The 12,818-nt window shown below is 35.3% G+C and overlaps 1 protein-coding gene across 2 annotated transcripts in view; it reads left to right on the top strand.

The window, feature by feature from the left end:
• Window positions 1-11,128, top strand: part of BCHE (butyrylcholinesterase) — a 58,313-nt gene extending 47,185 nt beyond the window's left edge. The window contains exons 4-6 of one of the 2 annotated variants that reach the window (XM_036352159.1): window positions 3,103-3,219; window positions 8,283-8,308; window positions 10,244-11,128. In XM_036352159.1, the coding sequence (XP_036208052.1) occupies window positions 3,103-3,219; window positions 8,283-8,290 (125 nt within the window). In that variant the 3' untranslated portion in view covers window positions 8,291-8,308; window positions 10,244-11,128. Of the gene's footprint in view, window positions 1-3,102; window positions 4,779-8,282; window positions 8,309-10,243 lie in introns of those variants that run through there. The other variant, XM_036352158.1, reaches the window with a different exon arrangement.
• Window positions 11,129-12,818: the final 1,690 nt, after the last annotated feature.

Genomic DNA, 12,818 nt, shown 5'->3' on the forward strand with positions numbered 1-12,818 from the left:
GGTTATGATATCTAATATCTTTCTTCCACCTCTAATGCTTTTGACTCTAGAAAAGTTATTTTATTCACAAAGAAATGATAGTCATTGACCTTTAAAAGTCATTTTTACATAAAAATGAGACTTTTTAATATAAATCCTCAAATATTTGTCCATTTTCCAAGCACTATGAACATTTCAAACCTAGATTTATTCTAAATTCCAGAGAATATTTGATGTCTATACAAATGTTTTAAATATTTTGATATTTTACAAACTAAAAATGAATCATTGAATGTGCTCCATTATTGATAGCATGAATGAAAGCAAGACACTTTTCCATGTGTATTATAATTTAGTATGAGATGACATGAACTGTCTTTTCTAAATTAAAATCTTACAAAATTTATAATTATTATTTTAAATTGCTACTTGAAAATTATATATTTTAACAATTCTAAGTTATTCTTTTTAGGAAAATGTAAATAACTTAAATTTTTGTTTTTAAGTCAATAACCAACTCAGCATGCTAGAAGTTTAAAACAATAGATAACTACAAATGTACAAAATTCTTATAAATTTAAATGATTTAAACCAACTTCTAGACTTATCATACCTATTTATATTAAGCACATCAATATATGATTTTAAAAGTTTATAATTTAAGAGTTTCTATTGTTCACAAACTTTATTCTTTAATGTAATACACTTTCAAATAAATCAAGATTTCAAGGTTCTTGTAGTACATAGAAAGACCGATTTGGTTCATTGCCTCACATTTTTTACTTAAATACCCCTATTTCGTGATACATACATGCAGTTTGCAAATTACTAAGAAAGCATAGATTATCTTAGTTGTCTTTCTTATTTGCAAAGCGATTAACAAACTGCTTTCCCATAATCCTATCTACTAATAGAGAAACATGGTAATTAGCCGTACCTCCGCTACCCTTCCCATTGGCTAATCAGGGCGATATGCAAATTAACTGCCAACCAAGGTGATGGCCAGCAGCCAGGCAGCTTGAAGCGAACAGGAGGCTTGCTAGCTTCAGTGACGAGGAAGGTAACGTTCCCCGCCTGCCTTGCCGGCCTCTGAGCTTGCAGTTTAAGAAACATTGTTACAAATATAGAAGCTAAACAGATCCCCAGAAACCTGCTTTCAGTCAGCCGGGCTTCAGCCAGCAGGACTGCAACATTGTTTCAATTATAGAACAAACACAGATAACTGCTTTCAGCCAGCCGGGATCTCAGAGCTGGAGTAAGCAGGACCGCAACAGTGTTACAATTATAGAACCCAAACAAACCAGATACCTGCTTTCAGCAGCCGAGGCCTCAGAGCTAGAGCCAAGCCTCAGAGCTAAAGCTGGCCCAGAATAAAAAAAATATATATATAAAAAGGACAGGGTGGGAGCTTCAGTCAACTGTCAGCCTGAAAATGGCTCTCAGCTCCTCACCCAGACTGGCCAGGCACCCCAGTGGGGACCCCAACCCTGAAGGAGATGTGACCAGCTGCAAACAGCCATCATCCTCTCATCCAGGCTGGCCAGGCACCCCAGTGGGGACCCCCACCCTGATCCAGGACACCCTTCAGGGCAAACCAGCAGGCCCCCACACGTGCACCAGGCCTCTATCCTATATAGTAAAAGGGTAATAATATGCGGCTCCCGGCAACCCAGCACCAGAATCAGCGGAGCAGCGAGGCCTCCCAGCACCGGGATCAGTGGAGCCGCGAGGCCTCCCGGCACAGGGATCAGCGTGACAGGGGGCAGCGACCAAACCCCCTGAATCACCCTGCGGCTCTGTGTGTGACAGGGGGCGGGGCCACAACCTCCCGATCCGCCCTGCTCTGTTCGTGACAGGGGAAGGCACCCCAACCCCCTGATCAGCCCTGCTCTGTGCCTGATAGGGGGGAGCTCCCCAACCCCCTGATTGCCTTGCAGCTTTGTGTGTGACAGGGTGCAGCGCCCCAAACACCCTCCCCCCCCACGGGCCCTGCTCTGTGTGTGACAGGGTAGGGCCATAACCTCACCATTGGCCCTGCCCTGAGTGTGACAGTGGCGGTGCCCCAACCCCCTGATCGGCCCTGTTCTGTGCATGACAGGGGGGAGCTCCCCAACCACCTGATGGGCCCTGCTTTGTGCGTGACAGGGGGGAGCTCCTCAACCCCCTGATGGGCCCTGCTCTGTGCATGACAGGGGGTGGCGCTGCAACCTCCCCATCGACCCTGCCTTGAATGTGACAAGGGGCGGCGCCCCAACCCCCCAGTCGGCCCTACCCTGAGCATGATTGAGGGTGGCATCACAACCTCCTGATCCGCCCTGCTCTGTGCATGACAGGGGGTGACGCCCCAACTCCCCAATCGGCCCTGCTTTGAGCCTGACCAGGGGCTGCACCTAAGGATTGGGCCTGCCCTCTGCCACCTGGGCGTGGGCCTAAGCCAGCAGGTCATTATCTCCCGCGGGGTCCCAGACTGCGAGAGGGCACAGGCTGGGCTGAGTGACCTCCTCTCTCCCCCGAGTGCACAAATTTTTGTGCACCGGGCCTCTAGTAGTTTTAATAAACTGCTTTCAATGATGAAGAATTATTTGGAAATAAAATAATTGATATAGAATGAGTGCAAAATCTATATAGAATGCCAATTGCAAAGTTATCTGTATGGAAATAAGTATTGTTATATAAACACTTTCATTAAGAATAATATTCTGGAGTATAATTACATATGTAAGGAAGATGCATTAAATAAAATTTTTTTTTATGAGTAGGAGACTCAAGAAAAGAATATTATCTTTATCTTTTTAGAAACAAAAACAAACACATGTAATATATTATAATTTGGCATATAATATATAAACTCATTTTTGCATTTTATGTATTATAAATATTTGTATTTTGTATATGTTTTAAGCAAATGTATTATTTGCATTTTATAGAATATATAACAACTTAATAAAATTATTTGGGAAGTAAAAAAAGTTGATAATAAATAATAAAGAATAAAGAATAAAGAATAAAAAATTACTGTACATTGTATTTTGGAAAAAATGGCATCTGCAATCAAAATTATTTTTCAATTAATAGAAACAGAGATAAAATTTACATTAATTCAATTTATTCCCTGTTTTACAGGAAATATTGATGAAGCAGAACAAGAATGGAAAGCAGGATTCCATCGCTGGAACAATTACATGATGGACTGGAAAAATCAATTTAATGATTACACTAGCAAGAAAGAAAGCTGTGCAGGTCTCTAATTAATAGATTTACCCTTTGTAGAATGCTCATTTTCCTGTAAATCAAGGAAAAAATACCAGTAGCTCTCTTACACACCTAGTAAGAAGCTATTATATAGCTGAACAAAAATGCCAGAAGGATAATATCGATTTCTCACATCTATCACTTAGCATTGTACCTAGCATTCCAAAACCCAAAAGGCTAGAACATGTTTAATTAAATTTCACAGTATAAAATGTGACAGTTAATTATATGCATATTTAAATGATTTGTGGCTTCAAACTTTTTCTTTTCCAAATAACATTAACATTTATTTTCTAAAAAGTATCTGTATCCTATTTTGAGTTGCATTTTTTCCCTAAACCACTCATGAAAGGCTACCTTTTTAGAATGAATGAGGTCTTGAAACACTGGGTACTATAATTTGCAATACTGTTTCTCCTAAATAATTTTCAAATTTAATGTCAATATGAGTTGCAAAATGAAACAGAAAATAACTGTTCCTTTGTTTTTAACATAAAGCAGGAGGGAGTCTTAAAATAAGTCTTGGTCACTTAGAAACAAAATGTTGCTACCAAGAGATAAAGAGCAAAACAGTACATGTCTGTTTTATATTTTTAGTAATATATTCTTAGAATCCTCAAATTATATTCTTGATTCTTTTAACTCTTGCCCATTTGAAACTCCCCACTCTTTTACACCTCCCTAAACATGTATGTGTATAAATTACTCTTCCTATAACTCCAAAAAAAAATGTAGATGAACAGAAGTCTACAGTCAGAAATCATGTACATCTGGGATAGAAAACCTGGCTGGACCCAGAAATATTAGTAAAAATGGTTCATTTTTTATAGGAAAATTGTTCAATTGGAAAAAAAATAACTATTTCTACTTTCAACAGCCAAATTGTATTATTTTTATAACTTAAAAATTGCAAAGCTACATGCACTAACTTGCATGGCAAAGGACCATATCTAGTGAATAAATTTACTGTAATTCACTAAAGGGGATGAGTTGGAAGGGAGAAGTTTCAGAAAACGGTAGTACTTGTTGGTTATGGTCATTAAGAATTGAAAACTAGCCCTGGCTGGGTGTGGATCAGTTGTTGGGCATCATCTCCTGTGCACTTCAAGGCTCCTGGTTTGATTCCCAGTCAGGGCACATGTCCAGGTTTCTGGCTTGATCCTCTAGGGAGCATGCAGGAGGCAGTCCATGGATGTTTCACTTTCACATTGATGTTTCTCTCTCTCTCCCTTCTTCTCTCTCTAAACATCAACCAGATGTCTTAAAACAAACAAACAAAAAGAATTGAAAACTAGCACTCAAGATAGGACAAAGTGAGTCTTCAGGTCCGTATACTGTTGGTTAAAGCATATCCCATTGTTCATTTTTCCTAAGTGTGTCCATGGTTAGAGCCATCCTCACTCAAAGTTCATGGTACTTTGTTAGCTTTAGCTGTTGCAGCGGTTCTCAACCTGTGGGTCGCGACCCCTTTGGCGGTCGAATGACCCTTTCACAGGGGTCGCCTAAGACCATCCTGCATATCAGATATTTATATCATGATTCATAACAGTAGCAACATTCTGGTTATGAAGTAGCAACGAAAATAATTTTATGGTTGGGTCACAACAGGAGGAACTGTATTTAAAGGGCCAGAAGGTTGAGGACCACTGTGTTAGAGTTTTACAGTGGAAGCCAAGTCAGTTTTGATATCACTTCAGTACTGCTATAAATGGACTTTTTCTGTTATTGTTTATGGTTCTTCCCTCATATTGAAGTGAAGAAAAAAAGCATACAAATGATAGGTGAATTACCGACCTCCCATCCCATATCTTCTTGATTTCGCAGGGGCCATTCTTCCAGGATCTATTATATTTTTTGGAATCACTTGAGACTCCCTTTGATGTGGAATACTCTGATAGATGTAAGGTATCATTTTTAAAGGCAAAGTAATTAATTTCTGGCCCAGAAATTAAATTCCACAGATAAATCTTAACGTAATTGCTGCTGTGACATTTTAGCAAAATATTCTAATAATTGGAACCTTCTCAAAATTTCTGAAAAAGATGACAAACTCAACAGTTAATAAATTTTTCTGTTGTAGTTGTGTGTTCTCTTTATACAAACTAGAATGGTAAGAAAAATAGGAAATGCAGGTTTTTTGACTAAATGTATTTAAAGGTAAACCAATAGTGCTGTTCACCAATACAGTCTTGGTGGAACCTTCAGACTATCAAAGAATAAAACAAAGACCACCACATTTAAACATATACACCCAGACATGCACACAGAAAGATGCAAAAACATGCGTTTTTACATATAGGAGTTTATTAATGTGCAGCAAGAGATCACCTTAAACATTTTACTGAATTATTACAGGAGGGGGTTAAAAAGAGATTTTGCCATATTTTTAAAAAGACATTATCTATATATATAAAAGGCTAATATGCAAAGTGTCCCCTTGGGAGTTCAACTGGGAGACCAGGAGTTGGCTATGATGTGCACTGACCACCAGTGGGAGGCGTGGAACGAAGGAAGGCCTGGCAGGCAGTTGGCAGCCAGGGAAGGGAGGCCTGGCCAGCAGCCTGAAGGCCCCGATCATCCCTGATCACCAGCCAGGACTAGGGACCCTACTGGTGGACGAATTTCATGCATCAGGCCTCTAGTAGTCATATAATGTTCATCTGTTCAAGTATTAAAAACTAAGGTACTCCAAACTCATCAAGTTGTATGCCTTAATTATCTACAGCTTTTTGTATATCACTGTACCTAAATAAAATGATTTAAATTTTTTAAAATATATATCTATATGCCTTATATCCCTGTAAAACATATGGGGGTTAGGAGTAACCAATTACAAAGATACAGTGGGAAAATGTATTTTGATTGTGATGATGATTTCACAAATGTATATATATGTCAATCTTATCAACTTGAACATTTTAAATGTCAAGTATATCTCAATAAAGCAGTTTAAAAAACAAACAAAAAATAAATAAAATAAAGTGTCTTTCCTATAAAAAATAACTAAGGTAAAATTTACATACATTTTATAAGTGTAGATATTAATAGAAATATAAATAAATGTTTATTATGTATAAATATATAATTACAAAAAATAATATTAAATTGTTATTAGTCATATTAGAGCCAGTTGTGATATAAAATACACGGTCATTTTGATATGTCATTGGCATGTGCTGCTATAATTGGGAAAAAAAAATTATTTACAAATTAATTAAAGAGAGCAATAATAAACCAATTATATTGTTAGTAACTGAGTGAGGAATATTGTTCATCAAATTATGATGTTTGTAGTCTCAGGAGAATAGATTATAAAAATATATATAATATTGTTAAGAATTCTAAAATCCTTGAAATGAATATGCCAAGAATATTATCTATCATCTATCTATCCATCCATCTATGTATTATCTATCTAGAATAGCTACTCTCAATTTTAATCAAAGGGTAAAGAAAAAAAACCACCAGATAAATATTGATGGTATAGCTAATTCAACCTGGAATATAAATTCAAAGTCATTGCCACGGCTAAGATAACTTAATGCTTCCCATAACATGACAAAACTTTGGACAGAAGTCTTCCTGACTGTAGGCCTCTGACCTCCCATTTCTTAGAGCATTAACTTCAGAAATCTTACAAATGTTAATTCTTTCTCTGCCCCTTGAAATATCTGTAAATCTCCCAGCCTCTTGCCACATTTATTTCACAGGAAATGTCTTTCACAAAGACCTGGAAATGATTGCTTTGAATCTAAATATTAGAAAAGATAGTGCCTTCATCGGCCAGTCTCTGTGGGCAGATAGGATCCTGACTTTGATGGGAGCCAATTATCAAACACATATGGCCTAATCATAAAGAAAAACATTTGCCATTTCAATAACTCAATGTGCTCAACACAACTTATTAGTCAACCCTTCCCCAATATCCTTCAGTACTTTTCCACTAGCTCACCTCAGCCTTTATTTCAGAGGAGTTCAATCTCTATCCTCTATTGCAGTAGTCTTGCACAAAATTTCTCCTGCCTGTTGACTTTATTCACTGTAATTTTTACTTTAACAGCCTCAACCAACCTCTAAGATTTCTTAAAGTGCTTAGGACCCAAACACATTTCTATCAATTTTCTATTGCCATGTCAAGAAAATACAAATATTTTTCTTATCACAGATACCATTCAGGAACAGTAATTCTCTTAACAACTTAATGAAGAGAATGGCAGAACTTGAATTTATGAGGTGTTGAGTTTTTACTAACTTTTTGATAGTTTTTTCCTAATATATTTTAGACCTTAGGCAGATAATAATCTGCATATTCCAGAATATTTTCTTCTTCTTTTCTACATGAAATTTAAGTTTTCGTGGTGATATTGTTTTCCTGATAGATGGTTATGAACAAACTCATTTTGCACATAATATTCCTTTTCTTTACCTTTTTCTCTTCTCTCCTCTCTTCTTTCTTTTTCTATTTCTTTAATGCAAAGGAATAGCCACAGATCCATTAGCTGTGGTCTAAAAGTCACTGGTGATATAAAGAATTGCATTTATATCTATAATGCAAATTTTCATTATACTGTTAAGACCTTTGGGAACAAACCCTAGAAAATATGATTCCCAGAAATATATGAGTTTTGGGAGGAACAAAACTTGGTTTTCATCACATTAAATGAGACTTTAGTCTATAGCCCCAGGCACAAAATAACATTTTTTGTCCACGAGGACTCTTCCTCTCCCACTGTTCTTAAAAGAGATTTTCCTGGTTTTCTTTAGTTGAAATGTGCTATCTTTGTTTTACAATGTTGTAATATGCTAATTTTGAAGTTACTATCTTTGTGCAAGGTAATAAGTGAGTGAAAAACAAATGCTAACATCTGCTATGGCATTTCAATTTTAAACCAAATGTGTGTATAATATTCTCTTTGGTAAGTGAATTAACATTTTCACATAACCATGAAAGATAAAATTTTAATAATCTCCCTTGGAGTTGTCTCTTTGCAATCATGTGCAAAGTAAGAAGTGAGAATTTTAACAGAACACTATTCCTTCTTTCCTTTTAGATTTTTGAAGATTTCAAAGACAGAGAGTAAGTCTCAATCCACCTGGCATTAAAGCCAGTTAGAGAGGCAGCTATTCATTTCTCTTAGAGTAGATTTAAGGATACCAATGCTTGTGTTAAATTCCAGAACACATAAGCTTCTTGATCACTGTCTAGCACTGCTATATGGAATTACATTTCATATACATTTTTCAGTACCTGGAAAACATTCTAACATTTCTATGATGTCTTATAATCATCTTTTCAACCTTTACATTAACTGTCACTACTTCTTGAAAGAAGAGAATTTTAAATTATTACTCTGAGTATGTCTAAATGTCCTAATGTAAAGTATCACATTACTAGTATCAGTCTAATGCATAGGGTGTCGATTTTAGTAAATTTGATTGGATCCCATAGATCCCATCTTAAGAAAGTCAATGGTAATATTTTGGGACATTTTCCTATATAAGACATTCCTACTCATCAGATTTTAAAAGCAGCTTTAGAGGAGAACTACTTTTACCATATAAGGGGACAGGTACCCGTGGTCCTCCATCTTCAAAACAACGTGTTGCTTGCATATCTATATCCTGATTAACTATCATCTCTTTTTCTGTCTTATTTATCCACAAAAATGTCAATAGTATTTTAACATTCTTAAAAGTATCTTCATTTAAAAAATCTTAGAAAATATAAAAAATAAAAAATTGTAGTCATACTGACCAAAGATAACTTTTTAAGCATATATGTATATGAATTTTTATCTACTACAAAAATGCATATGCTTACGTAACATACACATTTCAAAATATCTCTCAGGATATACTGAGATAAAGTTTCATTCGCTTTTTATTTTTTATTTTAATGTGTTCATTCAAAAATGCAAATTTAGAGGAGTAAACAAAAGATTTTCTGCCTAAATAACTGGTTGAAGAGATTTAGCATATTCTGAGGCAAGGAAAGTTGTAGGTCCAGCAGGTCTAAATAGAGAAGCAAGAGTTTGGTTGAGAATGTGTTAACTTTCAGATACCTATTAGATATCTAAGAAAGAGATAGAAAAAGCACTTTATTAAATAAGAGGTGAGTGGAAGGAAGATGTCTAGATTAGAGATATAAATTAGGTTGTCGCCAACATCGAGATGTTATATAAAGCCATTGGACAGAAGGAGATTACCGAGGGATTGGGTGTAAATCTGGACTGAGCAGAGCCAGCACTCCAGCACTGAGACCTGATTTGATGTTAAGTCTCTGTTAAGCTATGGTGCTATTGCCAGATCTTTAAAACAACAAAAACTTGCTTCTTCCTAAGTTTCTAACCTTGACTCATCTCCCTTCCATCTATAATTCAACAAAATTTTCCTTTTGGAAAAACAAAAAAAAACAACACAGTTTTTTTTATATCTAAGACAATCTTTTGGTTAAATTTATATCACCATTTAAATATATTTTCTTCAACTTCATAGCATTATCTACCAAATAAAAGTCTAAAAATAAGTAGAGTTTTGTTTTTATGCATATAACAGATATATATATCTCTTTGGACACTTGTAATATTTATACATATATGCATACATACCTATAATTCACAGGCTAAATAATGACCCTCCCCCCAAAAAAGAGATCTACTCTCTAATCCCTGGAACTTGTAAATGTTACCTTATATTGCATAAATTAATTTTGCAGAAGTGATTAAGTTGAAAATCTTGAGAGGAAGAGATAATAATGCATTATCCAGGAGGGCACTAAATACAATAATATATATTCTTTTTTTAAAAAATCAAATCTTTATTGTTCAGATTATTACAGTTGTTCCTTTTTTTTCCCCCCATAGCTCCCCTCCACCCAGTTCCCACCCCACCCTCTGCCCTCACCCCCGCACCACTGTCTTCATCCATAGGTGCATGATTTTTTTCCAGTCTCTTCCCGAACCCCCCACACCCCTTTCCCCCTGGACTGACAATTCATATGTATTCTCATAAGACAGAGGCAGAGGGTGATTTGAAACACAGAACAGGAGAAAGAAGGTGATGTGACCAGGAAGAGATTGGAGAGATTCAGACACAAGCTAAGAAATGCCAGCAGCCACCAGAATGTAGAAGATACAACAAATGAATTCTCCCCTGGAGCCTATGGAAGAAAGGTGGCCCTGCTGACACCTTGGTTTTGACACGGTGAAATTGACTTCAAATTTCTCACCTCTAGAAGCAGAAGAGAATAAATTTGAATTGTTTAATCCATCAAGTTTGTGTTAATGTGTTATACCAGTGATGGGAAATGAATATATATATATATATAATTTCACCAAGATATATCTTATTATTATTAATCTAACATAATTTTCCCTAGGTTTTTAAAGTTGTTTTCAAAGCTATTTTTAATCTGCCAGTTAAAATATATCTTCATTTTGTGACAGTTTTCAGGTATATATCCGTTATATGTGCTCGGTCCACTCTACTCTCACTTCCTGTGGCCCTATCATATTTGGGTCCCACTACCTGAATCTGTCCCCTTTTAACTTTTCTTGCCCTGGCAGGTGTTGGTTGAGCATTGTCCCATGAACCCAAAGTCATCAGTTTGATATCAGTCGGGACACATGCCCTGGTTGCTGTCTCAATCTCCAGTAGGGGGCATGCGGGAGACAATGGATCCATGTTTCTCTCTCACATTGATGCTTCTCTCTCTCTCTAAAAATCAATAAAAGCATTATTTTTGTTTTCTTTATTGCTTTCCTCAGAAATACTCTGAAGTTTCCTCTCCAGTGTTTGCTCCTCTTCCTAGTTTTGCCTTCTCTATCTAATCCTTTATTTTATTACCACCATTATTTTTATTAAATTTTGTAATTTGTGTTTTGCATCTCATATCGTTTTTATTTCAACTTATTTCCTCTTTGTGATTTGCTGTTATAATTCCATAAATGCAAAAAAAAATCCCTTTAATCTTTTAAAATAAATTTTTATTATTCACAAATATTCTAAAAATTTCTAATTATTTCTGCGCTAACAATTTCTCTAGCAAGTATTCTTTGATATGGCCATTTATTTTAGATTAATTATTTTTCCAGATCCCTAGGCTAATACAGTGTTATGTGATAGAAATGTTGAGATAAATTTAGGGAAAAATAGGTGGGAATTTCTGGTCTAATCCTTAGGATACAGGTAAAGGAAGAGGAGGCAGATTACATTTAATACAGTTTTAACCTATCAGTGGGCAAATCCACCATTTGGTCTAGTCCAAGAAGAATTTTGAGAGGAAGGTCCTGTCACAAAAAGCTTCTGAAAAGTTTCTTCTCAAGATAAGTGTGATAGACATAAAATTGCCTTATCAATGCGCCATTTCAGTTTGCTTTTTTGTTTTACTTCTTTGTTTTATTTCATTTTATTTCACCTTGCATAACCCTGGGATGCACCATGATTTACCTTTAGAGGTTTGTTTTGCTCCTTGGCTAACTCACTTCTCAGTACTAGAAATATTATAATTTTAAATGGTAGAATTTTAAATGGTAGAATCCAAATGCTGTTGATCTGTAGGGGCAAAGATTTTTAAAATCCTGAAATTGTACCATGATATAGGTTGATGTTATGTGTGATTCTCTTTTTTCCCTATGCTGAAAAAAGAAGAAAAAAAGTTCATTCCCTCCCCCCCCCCCAAAAAAAAACTGTAGGTAAATCTGTGACAGAAATTGTTCATTAGAATCTCATAGACATATATCATCCAAAAAGAGTAACTTCAGTATTGTAATATTAACTTGTACACACACTATTGGTATTAATTATTCTATAGGAAAAGACAATAAAAAAATGTATGTCAACACCATCAGATAATAGTTACAAGAGCTATAAAATTATTTTACCGAAACACAACACTTACTACGTTTTCATTTTGAATAGCACTCTACCAATGATTTTATTTATTTTTTTTATCATAGACTCAAAATATCTCAGTCATGCTTTATATAATTATATGGTTTGGTAGAATTTAAAGACTTCTCTTATTTTTCATGGAGATATGTTTAATTAAGAGTCAAGAGGCATGGTGCTGCTGAGATAATCAATTCTTGTTTCTCAGACATATTAAATTCACCCAATGCCTCATCTTTCAATTGTTTTAAGATAGCCCTGGTTGATAAAGGTCAAGATGAGCATGTGGGGATTACTAAGCTAAAAGATTTTAAATGCTAATTAAATATAAGAAAATTATGTTGAACATAATTTACTTCAAAAATAAACTAAGGAAATCGTGTCTAATTCAATAATGTCTTAAGAAAAATTCCTGCCTCACACAAAATTTCTGAAAAGTATTGGTCTCAGAATGCAACTGATTGAAATTAAGAAACCAACACAGAATGTATGTGAAAGTGCTGAAATAAAAAAGGAAGAAAAGAGGAAAATAAAGGATGGACAAAAACAACATTAGGAAAGCAAAATTAGTTTCATGGAACAGATAAAAATTGTGGCCAAATAAATTACCATTAAATCTAAAAATCTTAATAATAGAACAAGAGACAGTATGAACAATACGTGCTTCAAAGCAGAGATATAAGAATTTAAGAAAGATG

Source organism: Myotis myotis, unplaced genomic scaffold (assembly GCF_014108235.1).
Source record: "Myotis myotis isolate mMyoMyo1 unplaced genomic scaffold, mMyoMyo1.p scaffold_m19_p_2, whole genome shotgun sequence".
In the NCBI taxonomy this organism is placed as follows: Eukaryota; Metazoa; Chordata; class Mammalia; order Chiroptera; family Vespertilionidae; genus Myotis; species Myotis myotis.